We start from the raw sequence: 27,995 nt of genomic DNA, 5'->3' as shown, positions 1-27,995 counted from the left end.
AACAAAGGTAAAAAACATTATGATTTCAGTGCTTTATTGATGACCAAACTATTCAGATTTTTTTGTAAAATTAGGTATTTGCTAGAGAAATTAGGTTACACAATATCACTTAACTTATTATAATAATTTTTTACCTTTTGTATCATCGATGCTGTACTGTCTGTAATACCTATTTGGCTGCCATAAAATGTAGATGTACAAATTAAATTCTTTCGTAAATATTCAAGGCCTGAAATTACAAGTTGGTGTAATTTATTAGCATCCTAAGTTCAAGTCTAACTACTTAATCTGTAGGTACCTACTTGGTCAAGTAGTGGCCTGCGTCTAGCACCTTCCTTCCTGCTATCTTTACGTTGTCTTCGGTCCACCACCATGTCTCACGCTGCGTTTTCCGGTACACGGCCTCCACCCCAGAACCTCACTGCCCCATTAACCATCTGTTCTGCATACTATGTGCCTTGCCCATTGCCACTTCAACTTGCTAATCCGTCGGGCAATATCAGAGTTTCATTCGTTTACAAATCTCCTCATTTTTGATTCGATCCCCAAAAGAAACATCGCGCATAGCCCTTTCCATAGCACGCTGTGCAACTTTAAGCTTTACTTTAACACACATTGGTTATAGACTTTCGTTTCAGGTCTGAGGTATTTTGGACGAATAAATTTTGCGTAATTTCTCGAACGCTGCCCAACCGAGTTGGATTGACTTATTGTCAATAATCTAGCTAGAGAATTGAGCTTCGAACCGAAACTGGATAGGGTGCAACATGGACATTCGACATAAACTTCGTTTTAAATTCGATATAAACTTGATAAAGGTCTTCGAGCATTGTGCCAAGATCTTTTCCATTGATTCCATCATTCGAAGGTGAATTAATGTTTATGCCGAATCCTTTTGGAAGTGTCTTCCAATGCCGCGGTGAACATTAATTTCGGATAACATCTCCCTGCCTAACACCTCGCTGCAGAGGAATACCTACTCGTCGGACTGACATGATGGCGTTTTTGTAGGTACAAGCACTTCAGCACCTCGGTATACCTACCTGGAGAGACAGTAACACTGCCCAAGTCTCGATTGAATCGAAAGCTTTCTCATAATCCACGAACGTTAAGCATAGTGGCAAGTTATAGGTACTCCTACTTTAACTCAAGTAATCGTAAAAATGTTCAAGCCAAGAACATTTTTGGTTAAAGCTAAGCTAAGCTAACTTATTAAGACGGCATGCAAAAGCAACGCCGCCTCTGACCAAATCCTTCGGCGTATGGATCCGGCAGTAGAAACCTCCCTTTCCCGTTCTACCATCTCCATTGCGGAAAACTGCCTCCAACTCAGCCGGCAGCTACTTATATATCCCGCATGCAGCCTAGCTCGTGAGTAGTGACCAACACGCGGTATGCACTTCGAGTCTGCTCCGCCGTATATTCTTCCGGGTCATCGCAATAGGTGGTGTCATAATTATGATGGTTCTCTCGCGCTGTACCTACAGACATTTTACTAACTGAAGTGGCTACTTCTTCCATACAACTTCTCTTCTTTTCCAAAAAATATGACCCCTGCGTGCCTCCAGTCACTGTCTTAAAAACAGGATGGTTGTACGAAAGATTTTATAATAAAATAATATTGTGTAAATAAAATAGGTATCAGAGGGCCTAGTGTGAGTCTGTTTACATCAAACTCGCCCACTAGTGAGCGCTAATCCATGTCTGTGAAAGTGTGAATGAGCGCGTTAAAAAATGACATTAAATGTATGACGGATTGTACAGCGCCCCTAGCGGGAAACGTTCAAAAACTAAAATAATCATCATAGCAAATGTTGGGATAGGGATAGAGACATGCGATTTTTGGTTTTACAAAAGTAATACGATAAAGAATAATACAAAGTAATAAAAACCACCTATTATAGGGGCATTTTCTGTTGAGAAATTTATGAAATAAACCAAAAAAAAACACGAATTTAAAAGCAGTTTTTTTTTTTTCAAAAAGTAACATTTTTTATTACATATTTGTTGGCATTTTCTGGGTATTTTATATATTTTTTTAGTATCGATTGTTATTTAGGTTTATTACTGTTTGTATTTTAACAGGATATACCTCTTAGTTTAAAAGTTATTACGTTTTCTTTACAATAAGTAAATAGAAAAAAATCTATAAAAACATTTAAAAAATCTCAGATATTTTTTGACCTCTTTTTTGTCGATAAATATACATAGGTCTAGTTTCACCTATTTTCATATGTGCACTTTATCAAGACTCACACTGTAATAGAAGAAGAATCAACATGACGTTTTACTTTCCCGCCAAGGGCAGGCCGAAGCGAAGGATATGACGTCCAACGTTCAGCAGGGTAACTAGGGATGGAGTAAAGCAGGTAGGTAAATATTACATTCTTGTAGAGCGCTGAATCAATTTTGTATAATCATTAATACAAAAGAATAGTATTTTATTATTACATTATTTTAATGTCCTAAAATTTTCTAATATTCTAAAAACCAAACTGTAAAATTTTTTTCCCTGTTATACATGATTTTAATGATGTAGTTAAATTAAAATTAAGTGCAAATCGCTATGCGAATGCGTGGCTTATCACTTAATTCGACTAAATTGACCGGTTTAGACTCGTTTAGCCGTACAGTACGAGTAGAGTTTAGCACATTTTTTTAATTTGATAGGCGAGCCTATTACCTCATGGATTTGTTTGACTAAATTAGGACCTAATCGACTAAATTATTGGTATTCTCATGACGCAAATACACTATGATCGTAATACATAGTGTGAACAACACCATCTCGGCCACTCTTTTTATTCATAATCTGAGGCCACTCTTCATACTTTACCCGTACATCGCCCATATTTTGGTGTGTGTGAAAAAAGAGACATTAATTATTTGTTGTCAAGTTTTCGGAGTTTTCATTGTACATCACTAAACAGTGTGTGGTGATTGGTGGAGCTGCCCCCTTAGACAAAACGCACTTTTTGATCGAATCGAAAATCGACTCCGTCAAAACTCCATACAAAAAAGGGGCTTTTCGACCACTTTTCGACTGGTTTGCGATTATAATTTGCACTTTGTCTAGACCCACTGACATTCGTTTCGAATGAGGAATGAATGAATGAAGTTTTAAATCTTTATTTGCACGCGATTGTTAGAGTTGATGAGATGGTGGTGTTATTTCTTTTGTTTAAATTTTAAACTTGAAGGAATCATGGTTCGATTTAATTATACCATTATGGTGGCGAGACATTAAAGTATTTGTGGGTGTCAATAATTTGCTTAAATGTAGTGTGGATATTTTGAGGACCTTGGTGGTGGCGTAAATTGTGAAAGGTACTGTAGGCTCTGGTCAATGGAATTCTATGACCAGTTTAGTATTATTTTCAAATCTGGACCACTCATTATTTTATTGGAATATCCAAATGATAAACTATTTATGTTAGAAGACTTTCTCAAAAAATGAACGCACATAGTGAACAAAATGGCCGCCACGTACCGGTGCAAGCTGTTCCTACTACTGCACTGACGGATCCCCGTACGCGTAATTCGCCTACAGATAAAAACCGGGTTTGTAGGGATTACGTTTGGGGAATTTGTAATAAGTATGGGCAGTGTAAATACCGCCATGAGTGTTCGCTGGAGGACATGAAAAAAATTATACGGTTCTGTCATAATTTTCAAAACAGAACAGGATGCGTACGGCCTGATTGTACCTATCTGCACACATCCAGCGAAGAGGAGAACCTATTTCTGACAACAGGGAAGCTCCCAAAAGTTCTTCTGGATAGGCACACTGCCATGAATGCCGCAGCCGCAGCAGCAAGTAGCGTCGCGAGCAGCTACAATCCGACGCCATCCGTGAGCTTCATGTCGCCGCCTCCGCCACCACCGCTCCCGCCGCCTCAGACGGTGCCGTCGGTGATGCCACCACCGCCTCCGCCACCACCACCGCCTCCACCACCAAATGAACCTGCAGCAGTGCACCCGGTCCCCACATTACCCACATTATATGCTGGTAAATTTGGTCACATGGTATTTTAACATTATACAATTCCATTATCCTGTGTGAAGCTAATAAACTTTAAAGCTTAATTATTTTCAATGTTTTGTCTATTTAAATTTTATATTAGGAGGAATTTTACGAAATTTGTGTCTTCATGTTAGTTTCAATAGTTAATTTTTTTCTGTTTCAGCACCACCACCTCAAGCACCTCCAAATTTCCAAACAACCCAACCGCCTCCATTTCTGCCACCCATGTAAGTTATTTAATAGTGATCTTTTTACTTCTCTAGTGTTTCTAAATTATTATTTCTTATAATTTTATTTTAATAAGGTCCAATTTAGTTTAGAGAATTTTTTTCTACCGTTTATTGCAATATGTCCGTCTGTCAGGATCATTCAGCAATATTTATAATTGTTTATTTTATTAGAAACCAATTAAAAGCATACTTATTTACTTTGGAAGTATACATTTATTTTTCTTGACCTACTTTGTATGTTGTCAACAGTTTTGACGCTAGTAGACCACCACCTCCATTACCAGCAACAGTAAAAAATGGCACAATGAAAAGACCTAATAGTGATGCCAGCGATGGTGAGTATTATTTATTGACATTACTTTTGTACTGAATTAACTTATTTTGACGTAAATGAAACAGATAGTTAGATTATTCACACTGGCTATGAGGCATTAAATTTATTTTGGAGTAAGTGGCTGCTATGTCACTCACATAAGTGTTATTTCTTTCTGGTTAATTAACATACTCACATTTATATACCTAGCTAGTTATTTTTAACTCAATCATAATAACTTATTATTTTTTTGCTTTGCGATAAGACACAAAATGTTTACTTTGTTATGATAAAGCATTTAGTATTCCCAGTGGCATTCAGCGAATCTTCTTTAATTTACAAATATAATTTAAAACATGTATAATTTGAAAAAATACTTGGATGGAATTCCTTCAATGGTTTCCTTGTATAAGTGTAAAGATCAATATTGGACGGAACATTGTATTAATTATTTCCAAGCATACATGTATTATTTAGTTTATATTTAATAATTCTTAAAAAAATATATATACAGCTATACATATATTTTAATATGAAAATATGATTATGCGTACCTTCAGTTTTTTTTAATAATGTTTTTATATTATATAAATTCATTGCTTTTTATATATTACATGTAAGTTCCATACAAACAAATACAATACAATCTTGGTTTGTTTACGTTTTCCTAGTATCTTTTAATATCTGAATTTATTTTGATGTTGTTTCATTCCTTACGTATAACATTTTGAAAGTGTACTACTAACATTGCGATGTATAACAACATTATTATGCAAAGTAATCACCATTTATTACACTTGCGCGTGTAATAAAAGTTTCTAGTCTAGGAAAATGTAATCAATTAACACATTGACAGTTGCGAAATATCAACTATAACTCAATGGTCTTAACATAAAATTATATTTGTGTACTACACTGTCAATGTGTTATAATGTATTCAATAATTTGTTTTCTGTGAATATTTTACTGCAATGGAGTAAATGGCTAATGTTGCATTTTGCTTGGCGTGCATTGATTTTGTTCTCAGCTGGCCCAAGCAAAGTAAGGAAATTGGACGACGCGAAGCCTGACAAAATGTGTGAACAATGCATACAACGAGAGTTAAGGTTTGCCTTCCTGCCATATATCAATTTTAACTTTCGCATGTTTTCGAATTTTATTATTGTTTCAGATGGTAAATATTTAGAAGCGACTGTATTATATAAGCTATAAAAAATTTTAAGCGAATTTATAGTATATTTATTTACAAAACTAATTTTTAATGGTTTCTTAACATTTGTTCGTGTCTTGAATATTAAGAGCAACGTCATGCCTTGATAATATTATAATTATGTGCAAATAAATCTCTTGACAGTAGCTTAGAAAATATGGGAAACATTGGTCAAGAAATGAGTAAAAAATTAATTGAGAGTTGACCTGGCTCTTACAGCGATTTTGGAAATATTGATTTTCGATATATCCTAAGTTACAGGATAGAATAACATCGTAGTTACGGAATAGTAGTAAAATTAACGAACTGTTCTCACAATGCTTTTTAATAAAAGTCAAGAAATAACCCGCGTTAAGTGGCTGTGCGAAAATATTAAATAATTGTTGTGATCTGAGGTTAAGTGAGATTGACACTGTCGAATTTTCTTTTATAAAATCGAAAGTAATATAAATGGCTTGAATATAATTTCGTTGAAATGCCATCTACGATACAATAGTTAATGTTGCGCAGCGATGATTTATATGGCAACGCGTTTGTCATCGAAGTGGGCATGGATGTAACACACAAATCAACCATTAAACACGAGCATTATCTTGCATAGTTTCGTTGTCGCGATAAAGCTGTAGGTACAGTTTAATATTGTAGTGCCGCAAATCTTCATTTTACGTTGGCCATTTTATGTTACAGCAGCGAACTATGTATGCAAGAAATAGAAAAGTTAAATCGACAACAGGAATATAAAAAGCTGCTATACAAAACCAAAGTCCAAGAGTTGGATAATTTGAAGGCCATGCTAAGGTTCCTACTGCCGCCGGATATTTGTGTCGCTGTTGAAGAAAATATTGACGTACGTAACTCACATGTTGTCGATTAATAAATTGCATTTGTTGCGTCACGTCATGATGTCATATTATATTTTTATATCATTTGCAGGGAGTGCAGAATTCGCCGCTTTTGTCTGTAAGTATCATTATTACCTATTTTAAAATGTAATAAAAACAAAAGCTCGGCATAGATACGAGGGGCTGCTGAAAAGTTTTGAGCCTAGTGTATTAAAAATACCGATAGAAAAGTGTAAAAAATATATTTTTCTATTTAATCTCCCTCTACTACAACAAACTTCTTACATTTGTGTAAAAGAGCTTTTAACCCACTAAAAAAAAATTCGCAATCATTGCCTTCGAAATGAGCCTTTAATGCCGCCTTAATTTCTTTGTCACTCAAAAATCTTCGTTCCTGGAGGTCTTTTTTCCAATTTGAGAATTAGACAAAATAGCTAGGAAATCGGACTAGGTAAACTGTGTGGTGGGTGATTAATTTCTTGACATCCAGTTTTACCCGGGGCAAGCCATGCAACATGCGCGGTGTGCGCAGGTTAGTTGTCTTGCAGTAACAGATTTCCTTTCGCCAGTTTGCCTCTTAATATTTCAACAACCACTTGACGCACTCCTATCAACAGTACAGCATAATAATCCCCGTTTATTGTAGTTTTTTTTAAGGAGGTAGTCAATGCATACAATTCATCCACAATCGCAAAAATAGTGGCTATGAGCTTGGGTGTCGATCGCTCCACTTTGAATTTCCGCGGCGGCGTTTTCCCTTTTGAATCCATTGCATTGACTCTTATTTTGGCTCTAGATCATACTGCCGGATCTATTATTTATCAATAGTGATAATGTGAGAAAAAAATTTGTTAGGATTATGGCCAAAGATGTCCTAAAACTCCTGCGAAGTTGTGACTCGACTCTGGTTGTCGAGCGGCGTGAGCATTTTTGGCACCCATCGCGCGCACCCCTATTTCATGTGCAAATGAGTATGAAAAATATCGCCAATACGTTCTTTGCTAATGCCTATGGCTTCAGCTATCTGTCACAACTTAATTCGCTGATCTCTACAGCAAGATTCTTTAAGTTTTCATTATTTTATTCGTTAATGGCGAAATCTGGCCGCCCTGACTTGCGGTCATCTTTTAGAGACTCCCTGCCATGCTTGAACTATCGGATCCAATCTTTCATGATGGCAAATGAAGGCCCAGACTCCCCATAAACTGTAGACATCTCTTCAAATGTTACCGTCAGCGTTTTGTTCCTCTTAATGAGGAATTTTATGACAACTGTGTACTTCGATTTCGTACATTGCGCGGATGACTGAGACATGATGATGTTTACGGATTAATTACTAAAAGCGTGACGACGCTAATGAAATGAAACTTTGTACATATACTAAGGAGGTTATTGGCAAATTAATTAAATTTAGCGCGAGTCAATAATAGCACTTGAAGATACTTAGGCTCAAAACTTTTCAGCCGCCCCTCGTATTTACTCCAAATAATTTAAAAAAAACAGACATGTGCAATGGTTTTGCGGCGTAAATCAGTGGGGTTACTCTTTTTAACACCGATTTCGTATTTCAATGCTCATGAATAAGTACCACCTACGTCAAAGGACTTGAGGTCTTCCCAGTTGTAGGTGAACGATTAATTGTAGTAGAGGGAGTCAAGTACTCCTTGTCGCAGTTCATTAGGAAAATAACCACTAAAAGGAAACATTATTATTTCAAATATGCATTTTATTATCATAATGTGAGTTTTCCAGGTGAAATCAGTTGCTTGCTGTGGTACTGTGTTCTACTATGGGATCGGGAACAATAACATACTATTCTATTCAGTAAACGATTGTTTCCGTTTTTTATTAACTGATCTTGTCTCGACAAAGAAAAAATTCTGTAGCAAAAGCGATGTGTCATTTTATTCTTGCCTGTAGAGTGTAGTCTAGCTAACATTTTCAGAAAAGTTTGAATTTCTTGGAGTAGATATTACTCATATTACTAGTTAGACTAGGGGGTCATTAGCAGTTGAACAATACTAGAGGGGTAGCGGGACGGGAGTTAAGAGGTCGTACTACACTTAAAGAGATCTTACCCGTATCGCCTTTCTCTTCGCCGTCTACTAGATACGGCGAGGAGCGAGCAGTTTTTTGGATCATATCAGTTTAATCAGTGAACATCTAGCTTTAGTCAGGTTTTTGTCACTCTTCCCTGCTTCTCTGTGAATGAAAATAATTGATCTAAACTGACAGTTAGGAGTAGCCCCACTGATTGAATGTCGATGTCGTTTCATTATTTTTTTTATACCTTGAATTAGGCTACCTACTTCTCAAATAATTTTATTCTGTTTTTATTTTAAGGTTCCTATGTCGCTGATGATACATAGATTGTTTGAGGATAACTTTGATGGTTTTGGTGCAAGCAATTCGCTAGATTCAGTAAGTATATTATTTTTATGCTAATTTTGTTATTTTGCACAAATTAATCACGAAACTGTTGTTGTCTCTATAAGCTGTTGGTAACGAACACCACCTATTTATTAGTACTTATTTATTTATTTATCACTACACAGTATAAAACAAAGTCGTTTTCCTGTCTGTCTGTCCCTAGGTACGCTTAAAAATATTTAAATCTACGCAACGGATTTTAATGCGGTTTTTTAATAGATAGAGTTAGGAAGGTTTATAAACTTAGCACCCGTTAGTAAAAAATATAGCAGATTAATTATGTAAAAAAAAATAAAAAATATTCTTATTTGTTCATTTTCACATCAAGTAATTCTTTAAAAAATATTCCTCATACAACTGTCATTTCAAGGTTACTTTCTGGTTTGTTAACATTGTTATTTATAACAAGACGATGCGCAAAAAGTTTAAGGTCTTGCGTGGTCGCGTCACGAACTGACGACTGACGAGAACCCATGTATAGCCTGACCAGCCCCCCTAGACAAAACGCACTTTTTGATCGAATCGAAAATCGAATCCGTCAAATTCCATACAAAAAAGGGGCTTTTCGACCACTTTTCGACTGGTTTGCGATTATAATGGCACTTTGTCTAGACCCACAGGAACATAAAAACCCTGGCATAGAGGCGCGGCAATTGCATTTGATAGTGCAACACTGAGTACAGTCGTACTTGTGTTAAATTAATAGGCTAACTTTATGTATCAGGATTCAGGATTACGGGTTAATTTGATATTTTCATAAATTAAAGAAAAAATATTATTATAGGTAACCTGGTTTAAATAAATTAAATGAAACCATCAATCGAGCTAGTAGGATTTATTTTATTATTCATCAATAATCAAATTCAGAACTTGAATATTCAACCGCAATGTCTGCTCATGAACGCTTCAAACTCGGTACTTCTTTCCCAATTCCATAAAATTCAACACTTAGAAAGTGACAAAATTTTTTAGAATAGGTAGTTGAAACAAACCACAGCTAATTTTCATAGTGGACTGTACTATACGATAAACATGTCAGTCAATTTGACAACCTTTGTCGGAAACATTATTCAATGAACATGGACCTATAAAAAAAGGCGGACGGAACTCGCGCTACAACAAAACTGTGACGCAAAATTTTGGCGTTTGTCTATTGTGTGAGTGAATTTAGGGATGCCATGTTAGCCAAAACATTTTACCCATTTATTTTAGGAAAAACATAGATCGGCAGATGTTACTTGGAAATGTAGACAGAAATATTCCGTGCCATTTTAAAAGGATGAAAGGTGAATGCGTTGAGGTAGGCGCGAAATTTTCAATGTTCAAATTTTCTTACATAGTTAGCAAGTCAGTGTGTCAGGGTATGTAGGTACATAATGTTGATCAAAAATGATTCACGCAGTTACAAATTACGAATCTTGTGTACATTATAATCATAATCTTATGCATCATCAATATATTATTATTATCTCTGATAGATGTTTTTTAACATACAACCTGACACTGACTTGCAATCAATGTAAGAAAATTTGAATTTACCAGTTCCACATTTTTGGGAAGGATCAAATTTGCCTATGAAAATATATCCCATTAAAACACAATTATTATGATAAATTATTTTATTTCCATAGTATGCGTAATAAATAACTAAAAAGTCCTAAAAATATTATTAATTTCCCATATTTCGGGTAATTTTCCCACGTAAATAACTGAGAACACTGGTCTTTGACGTATTATTTTTTCGAGTGAATGACGTTTGATTTCAATTAATTTCAATATTTTAATGTCGGGAAATAAGTGATTGGATTATTATTTTGCCTGTGAAATGTGATTCCTTAATTTTTGTTTGTTCGAACAGAACGGTTTTTACACAATTTCATCACACAAGACATGTCGTATTCGTGTTGTTTTTTCGCTGCTTAAATGTGTCAACTGTGTGAAGTTTGCACTCGAAGTGGTGTATCAGGGTGTGAATGTGTGCGTGCCGGCCTGTACGTACAGGCAGGCTGGTGTATCCTAATGTCACAGTATTTTATTGATGAGAATCCGTCCGACTTTTTTTATAGGTCCATGTCAATGAAAATATTGTCCGAACCCTTAGTATTTCTCTTCGACAAATACTTTAACACATTGTTAACCACTTTTCTTTCACGACTATAAAAAGATTTTAGCAATTTAATTCACAAAATCAGTTGCGTACATTAAAAATAAAGTTTGTTTACACTTTGACAGCAATAGACTGACATGCAAGGTGACATGTCAATGAAGTTTTCAGTTACTGTTGCCATTAAAAGAAATTAGTACCATTACTTAGGGTAAGACAATATTTTCATTGAATAATTTTTCCGACAAGGGTGTCAAATTGACTGACATGTTTATCGTATAGTACAGTCCACTATGAAAATTAGCTGTGGTCTACCTATTTTAAAGTTTTTTGTCACTTTCTAAGTGTTGAATTTTATGGAATTGGGAAAGAAGTACCGAGTTTGAAGCGTTCATGAGCAGACGTTGCAGTTGAATATTCAATTTCTGAATTTGATTATTGATGAATAATAAAATAAATCCTACTAGCTCGATTGATTGTTTTCATTTAATTTATTTAAATCAGGTTACCTATAATAATATTTTTTCGTTAATTCATGAAAATATCAAATTAGCCCGTAATCCTGAATCCTGATACATAAAGTTAGCCTATTAATTTAACACAGGTACGACTGTACTCAGTGTTGCACTATCAAATGCAATTGACGCGCCTCTATGCCAGGGTTTTTATGTTCCTGGTCAGGCTTTAGAATTAAATGCGCAATCGCTTTACTATTCATGAACCTTATAAAAAATCTTGCTCGATTCTCATTTTCTCACAGATTGCTAATTTATAAAATTAAAACTAGAAATTGTTACAAAAAATAAGTTTTAATTTTTTTAAATAAGTAAATTTATACTAACTATTATTTTGTTTTTATTACAGTTACAAGCATCATCAATAAAGGACATTGTATTGAGTTATTTACTCAATGGTAAGTACTCAGTTCGTAAAATACCGATTTAATTTCAAATCTCAAAGAATATTTAGTTATTTAATTTTTAGCATTAAGAGTCGCATCTCAAACTAATTTGAAAATTATAAATAACTTGAAAAAAATCGAACTGCCTAAGGCGGGAATTGAACCCGTGAATCGTGGGTTCAATTGAGAATGTTACTAGGTATGCAAAATCACTTGAAACCTATGTTACAGTTAAGCTTTTACATTTACAAATACATTAGTTTTTATTTCATTCAAAAATACCCAGTAGTTATGATTTTATAGGCATTCAAAGTTCGCTTAAATATTGAGTCCCGCCGACGGTCACGTGACCCCGCGTGACGTACATTCACAGTGTCCGCTCACTAGAAAACGGATATAAACATACTTAAATATATTTTTTTTGTAAATACAAACTTATTATACATATTAACACCCAGACCCATCACAGAAATTAAAATTAAACCAAACCCAAACTTGATGCGATTGTGTCGTTTTATTGCGAATTACCTTCCAGCTCCATCATTAGACCCTGATTACTATATAGAATTAAAGTACTCATCAATACAAAACGAACGAGCCCAAACTCGATGGATTTAAGTCGTTTTATTATAGAGTTCCTATGGCCACCTTCCAGCTCCATCATCAGATCAGCTCCATGTCATCATAATATTGCATGGTCATCCAAATCACATGTGTTTGCGAAATTTCAGCTTAATCGGTTGCCTGGAAGTGGGTCTTAATTCAGCTTGCAAGATTCCACCCATACAAATATGAGCCAGTCACTGTAATATGACGTCACGCGCATAAAATGGAGGGATGGCCGCCGCCCGCACTTTTAAAATTCAATATCTTGGAAACTAATTGACGTATCGAAATAATTCTTTCACGTGTATTTTTTATTTTTAACAGAGAATACAGAAAGCTAAAAAACAAAATTAGTGAACATTCTTCATTCCCGCCTTAGGCAGTTCGATTTTTTCAAGTTATTTATAATTCTCAAAGAATATTATTTATTTTAAACTGCAATTTTCAGCTAATACTCCATCGACAGAAAGAAATTCGCCCTTAGACTCATGTACCATCGAAAGCTTGCTGCGAATGAATGCGGCAAACGACAACGCATTAACGCCGAGGCGTTACGTTAACGGACAGACTGCATCCCGTCCTGAGCACGTAGCTGCGAATAACAGCAGGTGCGTTGGTTTTATTCATTTGTAATTCAAGTCTTTTATTATAAAACGAAGTTCAAAACTAGACTTAAGACAACAAATAACAATGTAAGAACGCACGAAGCGGTTTTCGTCCGTGTCCGCTTCTGTTGCGGGCCGGTTCTGAAGGATGTGTAAACGTGAACGTAAAAAATTAAAACACATTTCACGACGCGTTTTACGCTCGCGGCATTCGCACAGAACTCCGATCACAAGAGTTTGAAAATAAAACACGTCACGTCGTACTAACTGACCACTGAGCTATCGACTACCTACGTCCGAATCGATGAAGATATCACAATAGATTCCTTTAAGAAAACTCGTCCTTTTTAGGAAAATTGTATTTCAGTGGAGATCTACGACGTTTTCTATCTCTACTAAACCAACGCGTGGAGATCGCCATCGCCGGCGCGATCATAGGCCAATGACAGGACGCGCAACCAATGACAGGTCGCGCGACCTGTCATTCGCCTATGATCGCGTAAAATATGCGCGTACGTTAAATATAACCAATGTAACGTTGTCTAGGCCAGCGTTTCCGAGCACCTCCAATGGCTCTCCGCGCCCGTTTCCACCTCCAACGACCGCTGCCGGGCCGGCGGCTGTTGGGCCCACGCCGGGGCCGTCGACGGCGGGGGCGCCCACGCTGGCCGGGCCCGCGTCCGCCGGCGTCACGCCCCCCGCCTTCCCGCCGCCCTACCAGCACGCCGGGCCGCCGCCGGGGATGCGACACCCCTTCCCTCCGGCGTACGGGCCGCCGCCTTCTGGTGAGTACTTCTACCTCTTTTTAGGCGCTCGACAGTTATCCAACTTGTGAACCATGTTCACTAAGGCCTACTGTCCACATAAAATGCACGTCATGCGCACGCTATTGCTTGCATCTTGCGTAAAAACAAAACTGTCCACAAAGTGGCACGTCGCGTAGGGTCCTACCTTTAGACATGCGTTCGTCATGCGGAGTGCATTCGTCAAATGACGGACAGTGGACAGTGTGCCTTACTCAGCCATGCCCATACTTAATCACCAGAAAGTTTCATCATGGACTATACTCGGCGCAAAGACTCGTGGCAGGTAGTGTCGGCTGTTTGGTGTAGTGGTTCGGAACGGTCTACTATACCGAGAGGTCCCGGGTTCGATTCCTGACCGGGCAGAAATTGAAATTTTAATTTCTGTGATGGGTCTGGGTGTTACTATGTTTATGTATGTATTTACAATAAAAAGTATTTAAATATGTTTATATCCGTTGTCCAGTACCCATAGTACAAGCTTTGTTTGGCACTAGAAGCGTAGTAGAAGTAGTGTAAAATGTCCATGGATATTTATATTTATTTATCAATAAAACAGTGCATAAAATATGACGTGCCACAGAGGCAGGCATAGCATTGTTTATAATACGTAATAATTAATAAAATATTGGCGAGTGTGCATCTCTGTTTCGAAAATTACTGGCCCCACCTGCCACGAGTCTTTGTGTTGAGTAGGTATAATTATTGCATGCCAACTCAACCTCGTTGAAATTATCTTTATAGCCTGACCAGGAACATAAAAACCCTCGCCATGTTGCGGAAAACTAATGGTACTAATTTCTTTTAATGGCAACAGTAACTGAAAACTTCATTGACATGTCACCTTGCATGTCAGTCTATTGCTGTCAAAGTGTAAACAAACTTTATTTTAAATGTGCGCAATTGATTTTGTGAATTCATTGCTAAAATCTTTTTATGGTCGTGAAAGAAAAGTGGTTCACAATGTGTTAAAGTATTTGTCGAAGAGAAATACTAAGGGTTCGGACAATATTTTCATTGAATAATTTTTCCGACAAGGGTGTCAAATTGACTGACATGTTTATCGTATAGTACAGTCCACTATGAAAATTAGCTGTGGTTTGTTTCAACTACCTATTTTAAAGTTTTTTGTCACTTTTTAAGTGTTGAATTTTATGGAATTGGGAAAGAAGTACCGAGTTTGAAGCGTTCATGAGCAGACATTGCAGTTGAATATTCAAGTTCTGAATTTGATTATTGATGAATATGTGGCGGCCATCCGCCACATTCCTAACTTGGACCACCGCCTTAGATTTTGGAGCGATCCGCTTCCGCCTATGAGATTGGGCCAACCCCGACTTGACGGAACGTGAACGAATCGTTGGCGCATGCGTGCTGCGGGCGTCACAATACATCTGCGTCACTCGCACACCCGTGAAGACGTATCTGTCGTCTCGCTTCATCGCCGGTTACCGATCTCCGCTCACTCATCGCCGTTGAAGAGATTTGAAATATGTCGTCGTGACACTTCTTCCGCGATCGCTTTGCTCTCAACATTTAAATAATTTTATTGCTATTGTATCCTAATCAATCCCTTGCTATTCCTGTTGTTAAATATAATTTCCGATCCGCTAATAATATTCTTCCTTCTACCGTGTTCTTCCTACCTTTATTTCCTGACTCGAACTGCCTAACAATAATCTTAACGATTAAGAATCGGAATAGGATTCCGAGTAAAATATATGGTGGGTTGTTGGCAAAAAACCCCCATAAATAATAAAATAAATCCTACTAGCTCGATTGATGTTTTCATTTAATTTATTTAAACCAGGTTACCTATAATAATATTTTTTCGTTAATTCATGAAAATATCGAATTAGCCCGTAATCCTGAATCCTGATACATAAAGTTAGCCTATTAATTTAACACAGGTACGACTGTACTCAGTGTTGCACTATCAAATGCAATTGACGCGCCTCTATGCCAGGGTTTTTATGTTCCTGGTCAGGCTTCCATGGTCAGGCTATACCTCATTAATTTGAAAGTTATAATGTATTAATACTCTCGGCTCCATTATTGTTTAGAGATAAACCGAGATGCAATAACGCTTTAATTAACCAACTTAGCACGCTCATATTATACAGGGTGTCCCGTAATGTAACGTCAAGCCGGAACTGGGTGTTGAGGCAAGTTATGCTGGTTATCAGAAAAATAAAAAAAAAATCTATGTGGCATATTTTCAAAATAATAGGCATTTAAAAAAAATAAAAAAAATCTACTCCCGGTGACGGTCTTTTTACTCGTGTTGCCACAAATCTTCACTTTTTCCAAATTTTTTTTTGTTATGTAACCCTGAATAATGCTTCTCTAAATTGTTATCAAAATTACAAAACCAGCTGCTCCAACTTGGATGAAAAAAATACATTATTCGCAAAAAAATTTTCAAAATAAAAATTTTGCCTAGTTTAAACTGACTGTACTGAAAAAAAAATGTACTACGCGAGTGTGGCAAGTGACGTCATAATTTGGCGTATTTAGTAAGGATTCCAAAATGGTATAACACTTGGTAAATTTTTGCTGTAATTGTCGACAATTTTTGTTTTTTTTGGAAATAGTCCCGTTTTTTACTTTATCTACCTTGGTTAAAAAATATTATTCTAATGTGCCCAAAATTCAAGTTTCTGGCTTAAGTGAGGTGGAGAAGCCATTTTAATAGGTATGAGCGGGACGGAGAGGGCCATCTTACCAAGCAGGGATGTTATGGATATCCGTAACCGTAACCGAAACTATCGGATATCCGAAATAAAAAAATATCCATAACCGTAACCGAAACTGATTCAAAAGTTACGGATAGTTTCGGATAAAGGCGGAGTCTTAAGGGTACAATTCCAAACTGCAAAACTCTATGAAATCTGCAGTATACACGCCGCAGCTGCAATGCCGCGCTGCCGATTTCATAGAGTTTTGCAGTTTGCGGTCTGCGGCACGTCTTGGAATTGTACCTTATATCTTAATATTTGTTACCAACTTGTCTGGCATTCCCTGGCACCATCTAATATGCCAGCCTGTTTTACCTTTATCATACATAGGTGTCGTCTTAGTTGGTACATAAAGTAGCTATGTGGGTCACGCAGCATCTTGCTATTTGAATTATACCTACATTTTTGAAATTCTAATAATTCCGTAACCGAAATTATCCGAAACTTTCGGATAATCTGAAATGATTTCATATCCTTGACCGTAACCGAAACCGGTATAATATTATTCTAATATCCGTAACCGTATCCATAACCGAAACTTCATATCCTTATTATCCCTGTAACCAAGTACAAGTGCAGGCAGAGCAGGTAGTAAAGGCGCGCGCGCACGGGTGACTTTTGTCACAGTATGTCAACTACTAATTACTATCATGGTGACAAAAGTTTCTGACTGTACGGTAGTCAGTCACAGAAACTTGAATTTTGGGCACATTAGAATAATATTTTTTAACCAAGGTAGATAAAGTAAAAAACGGGACTATTTCCAAAAAAACAAAAATTGTCGACAATTACAGCAAAAATTTAGATAGATAGATAGATATTTATTTGCATCACCATAATGTAACCAAGTGTTATACCATTTTGGAATCCTTACTAAATACGCCAAATTATGACGTCACTTGCCACACTCGCGTAGTACATTTTTTTTTCAGTACAGTCAGTTTAAACTAGGCAAAATTTTTATTTTGAAATTTTTTTTGGGAGTAATGTTTTTTTTTCATCCAAGTTGGATCAGCTGGTTTTGTAATTTTGATAACAATTTAGAGAAGCATTATTCAGGGTTACAAAACAAAAAAAAAATTTGGAAAAAGTGAAGATTTGTGGCAACACGAGTAAAAAGACCGTCACCGGGAGTAGAATTTTTTTATTTTTTTTAAATGCCTATTATTTTGAAAATATGCCACATATATTTTTTTTTATATTTTTCTGATAACCAGCATAACTTGCCTCAACACCCAGTTCCGGCTTGACGTTACATTACGGGACACCCTGTATAATAATATTAAAGAGTTATTTAAAAGTGTTATTTTTATTAAATCTTAAAATAAGTACCTAAAATTAGTAATATTTATAATATAGCTGATTTAACCATATTCTAGTTTTAGTATTCGTTATTATGTCTTTCTGTTTTTTTACATGGTTCGACTACATATGAACAGTTTTCTACCATAAGGAATCCAGAACCGTTCCATTGTGCTGTGCTGTAATATTCTGACTTGTTTACTGAGACTGTACAGTTCTATCGGTTGCAGGCGCGGCCCCGCCGCCAATGTTCGGCGCGCCGCAGCCCGGCCCCTCCTCGCAGCTGCAAACCAATGGCCCTCCGGGTCCCATGGTCCCCCCCGGCCCGCTTGGGCCCCATGGCCCAGTGGGTCCGCCCGGACCCCACGGGCCGCTAGTCGCGGCGAACCCTAGGCATGCCACGCCGCCCCCGCCGCCCAATGGACATTACAACCAGTACATGATGGGTTTCCATCCACCCCATTTTTTCCCACCATATCAATAACCAAGAGGTATGAATCTCTTTTGAAGGCTGGCGGTTACGCAAAGAAGACTGATCTCAATTGATAATCTTGCTGTGATAACAATGATGCCTTTTTTATTTTTTTATTACAAGCTTTTATTTACTTTCACAAGTCTGGAGCGAAATAATTTAATCGTATACATATAGTACTAACGAAAAGTTCTCGTCAATACGGATGAAATGAGCCCAAACTCGATGGGCTTGTGTCGTTTCAGTGCGGATTTCCTATGGCTACCTTCCGGCTTCATCATCAGACCCTGGTTACCATATAGGATTGAAGTTCTCGTCAATACGAATTAAATGAACCCAAACTCGACGGGCTTGTGTTATTTCAGTGCGGATTTCCTATGAGCACCTTCCGGCTCCATCAGCAGACCCTGGTTACCATTAAGTTATCGTCAATACGAATTAAATGAGCCCAAACTCGATAGGGTTGTGTCGTTTCAGTGCGGGTTTCCTATGGCCACCTTCCTGCTCCATCATCAGACCCTGATGGTTACTATATAGGATTAAAATTCTCATGAATAAGAATTAAACGAGCCCAAACTCGAAAGGCTTGTGTTATTTTATTGCGGAGCTCCTATGGCTACCTTCCAGCTTCATCATCAGATCAGCTCCATGTCATCATAATATTGCATTGTCATCCGACTTACACATGCATCCAAAATTTCAGCTCAATGGGAAACCGGGAAGTGGATCAATTTTATCAGACATGTGAAAGTAAATAAATCATCGCGGTGTTCGATGTCAATTTTGACTGGCCTATAGTGTAAAGCTGGGTTGCACCATTTTACTTTAGCTATAACAAATGTCAGAAATCTGTCAAACACCTTACAAAAACACCGGTTATCCTTAAAGTTACGGTCAAAGTTAAGTGGTGCAACTCAGCCTAAGTTTAAAAAAAAACAGCATTACTTGTAGATAATATTTATGATGCTCGTCATTATACTTTAATTCAGTATTTTTTTTAACATATTTTTGTTTAGAATGAGTTCACAAGTGATGCTTTACAATAATCAGTATTACTTTATAAGTTCCTACCATCCAAAGAGTTTTGTTAACCTTAAATAATGATAAGTAATATTGTAGCTTGCTAAGCGAATACTTTACTAGTTTTATTAGTCCAAATGGAATTAAATGTGTAATGTTTTATATTTTTATAAGGCTGATGCACATTTTTGTGCTCAGATTAACACTATTGTGTTATTAAATTATTAGACTGATTTGAATTGAACAAGTAAGTAAATATGTAACCAATTTCTGCCTGGAAATTAATCGGCCTTTGTGTCATTTAAATTGTGAATTTAATAATGTGTTGATTGTGTATGTTCTAATTGAAGTTAGGAAATGTAATAAAAAAGAATGATGCGGTAGTGAGGAGGCCACTGCCTCTTGTTCGTTAACTGGGACAAAGATTGGTTCAAATTTACTGTCTTGTAACAAATCTGAAGGATCTAGCAGATCTCAATAGAATAGGTAGGTATATCATGACAAGTGTGATCTCAAACTGATCGCATACATATCTGAAACTATCAAATACTCTGTATAATATAATAATTTAAAAGTAAAATGTTGTAAGACTGATTTTTATATAAAAAATAAGATTATAAATGGTGCTATTAAACACTTATAAAGCTGGCAGTAGATAGATAGGTTATTTGGAATCTCATTGTGAATATAATTTTAGTTATAAACCTGATTATGTTATAGCTTTTTTACTGGTGGTAGTACCAGGCCTCCGTCACTCGCCTATGCCGGCCGAGATAATTACCTACAGCGCGCGACAACTTCAAGTTGCAAATCAGTCAGGGCCGCCACGCGCCTGTGAGCACACGCTTATTTCTATACACGCTCGGTCGATCATAGTCACAATCAAGGTTTATTGTTCCAACAGCACTTTTATCCTTCTTTAATGGAAAATCGTAATATTTAGGAATAATAATTAACTGTAGTAAATTAATAATTAAAAAAAACTACACTTAAATAATTTTGAAATACTTATGACAAAAAACTGTAGCAAAAAAAATATTTTAGCTAATATAAACATTAAACTACTTCACCGTGTCTATTTTCCGACACTACACCTTTTAAAACTGTTTGGCCAATTTCGAATTATCGTAACACTGAAGTTTATTAAAAGGTACTTTAGAGATGGTACGATTATACAAACACCACTAGATTAAAGTTTACCAATCGTAAATACAATATGCTTCTTAAAATTAAATTTTTATTTATTTTACTTTGCTTATACAACCCTGACGCTTGAGCTGTGAGGTAGATCAATTCTGAACACAAAAAAATTGCGCTCTTGTGAGCGTAGTAGTAAGGTGCGATTTCGAATGCACCATGTGCGTTGGATATTTTGCATTATTATTATTACCGTTAAAATGTCGGCATCTGATCCTACACAAAGGAGTGCAATTTCTGTTGCTACTATTATGTATTCTGTGGTAGTACTTACATCACCTTACGATTGCAATAATAATTATATCAGGGGTGGCCTACTGTTTACTAACGAAACCCTGGGTGATCTACCACTTAAATACTTCTTGAAATCTTAAATTGAACAGCATAGTTTAGTACACAATCATGTAGTTTTTTTTGCCTTGACACGATCGACTGGACTAATAGTCGCGATCGACCGGTTGGCCACACCTGAATTATACAGTGTGAGTCACGTTAAAGTGTACATACGAAAATAAATGAAACTAGACCTATTTTTATCCACAAAAAAGAGGTCAAATTTTTTTTACAAAATATGTAGGTTATAGCATTATGCATTATTAACAAATTTCAATTTCCAAACAAACATTCCACTAAATGATGACTAACGTATTTATTTTCGTATATTATACAGGGTTCAAATTATTTGCTATATAAGGTTCCAAATTATTTGCTATACAGGATGGAAACGATAAGACAGGTGTTCTCACTCGATTATCTAAACTATACAAGATATCTAAAAACTGGTTACTGTGTCCCCAAAGTGCTTCACGAACTTATCTATCGGTATTACATTGTCATGATAAACTGGATCTATCCAAAAATTCAATTTACTAAATGTATGGAAGATGAATACGTAAACGATCCAGTTATTCCGTTTGTAGAGCTCGTGAAGCATTTACAGGACCAGACCAGTTTTTAGATATTATAGATTAGTTTAGAAATAATCGAGTCAGATCACTAAACTTATCGTTTCCACCCTGTATAGGCAGTCTGACTTATGTCCTTCAAACTACTACAACCCTATGTGGTCTTGACGCGCCAGTATTTGTAAGATAATTTGATAATTGGTAGGCGCGTCCCCACTAAGCAGTGCGGCTAAGATTTCTTAACATTTAATTACGTCTAATAATATGTTACAGTCAAAACTCATAATCGGTCAAAACCATTTTGACTGCAATAATCAGTCAAAAGTGATTTTGACTGATGCCCTTGGTCAATATTACTTATGACTGATTTTTCCAGTCAAAAGTGGTTTCGATTTGACCAAGAGCGTTAGTCAAAACCACTTTTGAGTGCCAAAATCTGTCAAAAGTGGTTTCGCCTGATTTATAATTTTACCAATTAGTCAAAATTCATAAAAAGTGTTATAATTAGTGAAAATTACTCGGAAATCATGAAAAATGTGTTAAAAACATTTTAAAATGTAACATTTTTGTGATTTGTGCATACAAAATGATCACACCTAACTTAGGTACATCAGTAATGTTGCTAGGTATTCGTCAGGTAAAAGATAAGTCGTTTATTTATTTGTTCGGTCAGTTAAATAAAATGCTTGCACTCAATAGTGGTTTTGACTAACGCTCTTGGTCATATTGACCAATGACATCAGTCAAAACCACTTTCGACTGATTTTTTGCAGTCTAATGTGGTTTTGACCGATTAAGAGCGTTTACGCGAAGCGCGGCGTTTCAAGGGGCATCATTGGAAATGAGTCGCGCGCGGCGTTTTTTAATAGTTTTCAAATGTTTATAGCAAAACAATAACAATGAATTAAATATCGTTTCAAAGTAAATATTTTAAAGAAGATGTTGTTTTATTATATTAAGCTATTTTTATGCTGAATAAAGGAAGAATATTGGTGAAAAAATCACTTTGATTTTTGAGTATTTCACGTTCTTTTAATTTGTGATTTCTTATTGTAAAATGCTTAAATCTAAAAAAATTCTCAGATAACTATTTGCCCATGGATCTATGCTATAGGATATAAATGTTTGTTAAATCGTTTTCACAGTATTTTTATAAAAATTTCAGCTTGTAAACTGACGCTAAAGTGGAAATTTACAAAACCTGTGTGGACTTATCTTGATAGAATTCTTAAATACTAAACTAATCGCAATATTTTCTCAATTAACTATTTAGACGACTAAATTGCCTAACTATTTATGCCTATAACATATTTGTAGTATTACTGGTTAATGATTGTAACGAGTTGAAAAAGTACTGTTTTTGCGCCAAACGGCGTAAACGCTCTTAAGAGTTTTGACTACAACATATACAATGTATAACGGCACATTGAGTATAGACTAGCTAGAGCATTTACTTATAACAGAACAACGAGCCCCTCTATGAAATGTAGTGTATCATCCCTTCACGAAAACGTCGTACATTTTTACCTGTATTGTGCTATTCGCTACATTACATAGAAATGCTCTAGTGACTAGAGCCTAGTCTATACTTATCCATAAGTTAACGATTGTGGCATCTACCGTGGTAGATGTTAATTTTCGAAAAAAAAAAAAAAGGTAGATATGCTGTGCTGTACGTTTATAAGAGTTGACGCTAGCCTCGCGCGTAATGGGGGCGCGCATTTGGTGTTTCATATTAATTTTAAGGTGTGCTATTTTTGTACAAAACGGTTTGCTACATCTTATTTCACTGTAGCAATTATATGTGACATTAAGCTAGGTAGGTACCTGTATGTATTTGCTAGGTCAAATGTGCTGCGTCTTATTGAGAGCAAAGAAGCAATTTATAACAACATAAATGTGTAGTGTTAAGTGTGCAAGTGTAAAGTAATAATTTTTTTAAACAAATGTATTATTAAAATGAATATACACGCTCTGGAATCGTTGACAATTTGCAAAACATTTGTCAGTTAAAAATTTTCCATAGAATGTTGTGGTTTTTGAACAATTAACGTTTCTCAAAGTTTTTCCAGTATAATGATGAGAAATAAACGTTTGATAGAATTTACGTCCGGCACTGGCGACAAGCAACAGCGACAGCGGGCGCCGCCGCTGGCTTTCTATTTAGTTACTTTAAATTTTGCGTAACTAGCAACATTCGCAGTGTCGCTTCGCCACCCTTGTCGCTGGTATCGGTATTTATGATTTAATTTTTGTCACAATTGTTTTGTTCAAAAATAGCTAGGCAGTTAAGCTTATAATGTAAGAAGGCTATGCGATTTTCAATGCAATTGCGAATGTTCGTACATATGTAATCAATCTTCCATCTTGTTGTTTGGAAGCAGAATTTACATTGAATCAAGACATAAGGCCACAATTTTTACCTGACCGTTTACCGACAACGAGATTTATGGTACGAGTAGAAATTACCAAAAACACAACCCCTTTTTAATTAATAAAAATAAAAACCGTGACAGAAAACACAAAACGTTGTAATTGTATATTGTTGAAACTAGAATGCACGCACCCTTTTTCTGTTCTCCCCAAAACCTGTTGCCGAAGAATTCGAGGCTTTTCTTGATATTTTGGGAGGCAGTAGTACGGAGGGTGTCTTCACCAGGTCGCTAATTCTGGATGATCCGAATATTAATTAAGTCGGAGGCATGAGAAACCTCCACTAACGTTCTATACAGATGGCTTGAGCCATCCGCGGTAATGCCGGACATCGACATGGCGGCCGCCCAATTAAGATAATCGCTGACTGAGGTGTGAGATGTCAGAATGCCTTCGACGCCGCCCCCTCCCTCGTCATGCTGTCTATTGATGGTTAGCGAACTGGCAGAGCTGCGGACCGCACGCATTGCCACCAGATGGACGTACACTGGTAGCCGACGCTTCGATTACGAGCCCCGTAAAATGAAGCTTTCCTTCACACCACCTATGTAGAGGCGAAGCGGGCCTTAACAACTGGAATCGGCCGCCGAAGATCGGGCGAGGTCATAAATGCTCGCAGTCTGTGATCCATGGGAGGTCTTATAGGGCGGCCAGAAACTACAAACCAGCTCTGACCTCCACTGACAGATCATGGAGCTGGCTCTGCTGGCCGGGGTTGTACAAGTGCTCTACCCAAGTCAGCTTGCCTCGTTTACTCCACCGCCCATACTCGATTCCCGCAGTGTAGAGAGCTCAGTTAAGGGAGGCGATTGATCTTAGATTTCTCAGAGCTGTAGAGGAGATTGATCTTGCTCCCTCCGAGCAGGAGAGGCGATTGATCGAAGCTTCCTCAGGGCTGTAGAGGCGATTGATCTTGCTCCCTCCGAGCTGGAGAGGCGATTGATCGAAGCTTCCTCAGGGCTGTAGAGGCGATTGATCTTAGCTCCCTCAGAGCTGGAGAGGCGATTGATCGAAGCTTCCTCAGGGCTGTAGAGGCGATTGATCTTGCTCCCTCCGAGCTGGAGAGGCGATTGATCGAAGCTTCCTCAGGGCTGTAGAGGCGATTGATCTTAGCTCCCTCAGAGCTGGAGAGGCGATTGATCGAAGCTTCCTCAGGGCTGTAGAGGCGATTGATCTTGTTCCCTCCGAGCTGGAGAGGCGATTGATCGAAGCTTCCTCAGGGCTGTAGAGGCGATTGATCTTGCTCCCTCCGAGCTGGAGAGGCGATTGAAAGAAGCTTCCTCAGGGCTGTAGAAGAGATTGATCTTGTTCCCTCCGAGCTGGAGTGGCGATTGATCGAAGCTTCCTCAGGGCTGTAGAGGAGATTGATTTTAGCTCCCTCAGAGCTGGAGAGGCGATTGATGTTCGCTTCCTCAGGGCTGGAGAGGCGATTGATCTTAGCTCCCTCAGAGATGGAGAGGCGATTGATTAAAATTTTCTCAGAGCTGGAGAGGCGATTGAGCGTAGGTTCCTCAAAGCTGGAGAGGCGATTGATGTTCGCTTCCTCAATGATATCTGACACAAAAAAAGAAAACAATCACCAAGACATTCCCCACATTTTTACAGCAGGTTGTTTACTTATGTATGTATTTAGTTACAATGCCAAGAATACAAGTCAGGCAGCCACTACACTAAAACTGAGACCACGTCGTTTTACGTGATATAACCACACACACAAAAATAACAACATGGCATTGTTTTTGTACGAGTCCCGCAAAACGACGCGATTTATTTATGGCTAGGGCAGTTTTTGTGATATTCTAGTTCTCCAATATAAAGGATGTCCCAAAATTAACGCAAGATTCGAATTAAATAGAAAACACAGTTTTTAGTCTTTTGATTGTAATTTTTTTATTGAATCATAAAGTACATAGGATAGGATATTTAAGGAATAACACATCGGAAAAACGGTTAAACTCCACGGTTTTGCATACATACGCAACCGTTAAATTTCTATGACCATTTTACATAATGTGGCTGAATTTCGTTGTTGTAACGGGCTTGTTGACATAGACCTGTGATCTAAAATAACCCCATGAAAAGAAATCTAATGGTGTTAAATCACACGATGTAGGAAGCCAATTCTAACCACCGAAACGAGAGAATATCACCTGGAAGCGGTGGAGGCCATTTTCCCGATGTTTTATTCCATAAATAACAATATCCTGTGTACTTTATGATTCAATAAAAAAATTATAATCAAAAGACTAAAAACTGTGTTTTCTATTTAATTCAAATCTTGCGTTAATTTTGGGACACCCGATACATCGACAGTATTTGCACTCGGCATAACCGCGTGCCTTAACACCGCTATTACCTCATCGGCATGATCGCGTGCCTTTTAAACCCCGATTGGACAGCAATGTCATTCATATTGTGTAAATAATAATGTAAATAACATTTTCTTGTGTTGATCTTCTGCGGTTACAATGTTATACTTCCACTTTCTACTTATTATGCCATCGGTTTCCTGAATTTTGGTCCCGCTATACAATTCCATTTTCCTCATAATTCCTTCCAATATGTACATACATTTAGACTTGCGTTACCATTGTTTTTATCAATTAATGTTATATGTACCTGATTTTATACTAATGTATTTTTAAATACCCAATGCATATTTATTAATTTAAATCATATTTTTTTGTGTTCATGTTGTTACCGTACTTAAAACTTTTTAGTCAGTAATGTATAGTTGCAGCTGTGATATAATTGTAATAGATGATATGTACTGATATATCTTATATTTTTTATAAATAAAATGTGCCTTACTTCCTTAATGATGTTTTTATTCACAAATACATACCGATTAATCTAAATGGAATGCACACACAAAATTAAATAAAGTTACTTTAATTTAACTGCAATAAAGAACTGCTAAACCCCAAATAGTAGTTAGTGTTTCAGTGCAAAGCGAAATTGTTGGGTGGTTGACACCACAAGGTTGGCTGGCGTGCACCGATGCCGAGCGAATTGGCAAAAGGTAACGAACATTATTGTCTGTGCTCGATGTTGATGCTTATCCGCTTTTGTTTTTTCTTTGCAGCTCCGTGCCGCCCAAGTTTGGTCGACACGAGTCGTGTATGGACAAATACGAGTTTAGAGTCAAATACTACAAGTACTGTAGAGTCAAATACAAGTGCAAAATCTAAAAAAAACGTGTGCTTGCGGAAGAGACTTCAAAAAAACAAATGCGAAACATAGTCATATTTATGTAAGATAACGTAAGGAAAACTATAATTTTAAGGAGCTGTACATAATTTGTAGCTAGGTAAGATTTATTTGTAGTGTATAAATAGAGAATTAAGTTATCTATTATATTTCTTTTTTAAATGTATAATATTAATGGCTGGTTTCTTAAATGACAACTATCCGTGTATTCCATGTAGTCACTCAATAGAAGCTACAATTTAAATGGAACTGTTGTTAAATGCTAGATTGAGTACTTGTTGTACAACTTACCTTTTTATTATACAATTAGTTTTCATCATCGATGCTGCACTGATAACCGTTACAGGACAGGGACAGCTAACATAATTTCAGCTCCCCTTTAAAATAGAAATAAAATCAATCATGATCTTTTAACATAAAAGAGTGTTTGAAGTCGATCGTAAAATGCAAACCTTATGTGTGCACTGACAAATGCATAGCAAAAGCCAACAAACAGTGTGGCTGTAATCTCAACTGACTGATGCATAACGCTTATGGTCGGATATTGGTTTACAATCGCGCGTAACGAAGGCGATTAATAGGGTAGTTCCTGAAAAGCTGTAATTTCAGCGCATTTCAAAATAGAGACATACGCACATGCTTTAATTCTT

General features: G+C 36.8%; 1 protein-coding gene across 2 annotated transcripts; it reads left to right on the top strand.

The window, feature by feature from the left end:
- The first annotated feature begins 3,133 nt into the window (after positions 1-3,133).
- On the top strand, positions 3,134-27,995 carry LOC135086850 (uncharacterized). 2 transcript variants are annotated; one of them, XM_063981669.1, is made up of 12 exons: positions 3,134-4,009; positions 4,188-4,251; positions 4,504-4,589; positions 5,595-5,673; positions 6,465-6,624; positions 6,711-6,737; positions 8,963-9,040; positions 12,018-12,066; positions 13,109-13,268; positions 13,812-14,050; positions 18,339-18,599; positions 27,221-27,995. In XM_063981669.1, the coding sequence occupies exons 1-11, from the start codon at positions 3,454-3,456 to the stop codon at positions 18,590-18,592; spliced, it is 1,752 nt and encodes a 583-aa protein (XP_063837739.1). In that variant the 5' UTR covers positions 3,134-3,453; the 3' UTR covers positions 18,593-18,599; positions 27,221-27,995. The 2 variants fall into 2 exon arrangements, with proteins under 2 accessions (XP_063837739.1, XP_063837740.1); XM_063981670.1 differs by lacking the exon at positions 27,221-27,995 and having other exon boundaries at positions 18,339-18,855.

The sequence above is a fragment of the Ostrinia nubilalis genome, chromosome Z, assembly GCF_963855985.1.
Source record: "Ostrinia nubilalis chromosome Z, ilOstNubi1.1, whole genome shotgun sequence".
Classification (NCBI taxonomy): domain Eukaryota; kingdom Metazoa; phylum Arthropoda; class Insecta; order Lepidoptera; family Crambidae; genus Ostrinia; species Ostrinia nubilalis.
This window is presented reverse-complemented; position numbering and strand designations above follow the sequence as displayed.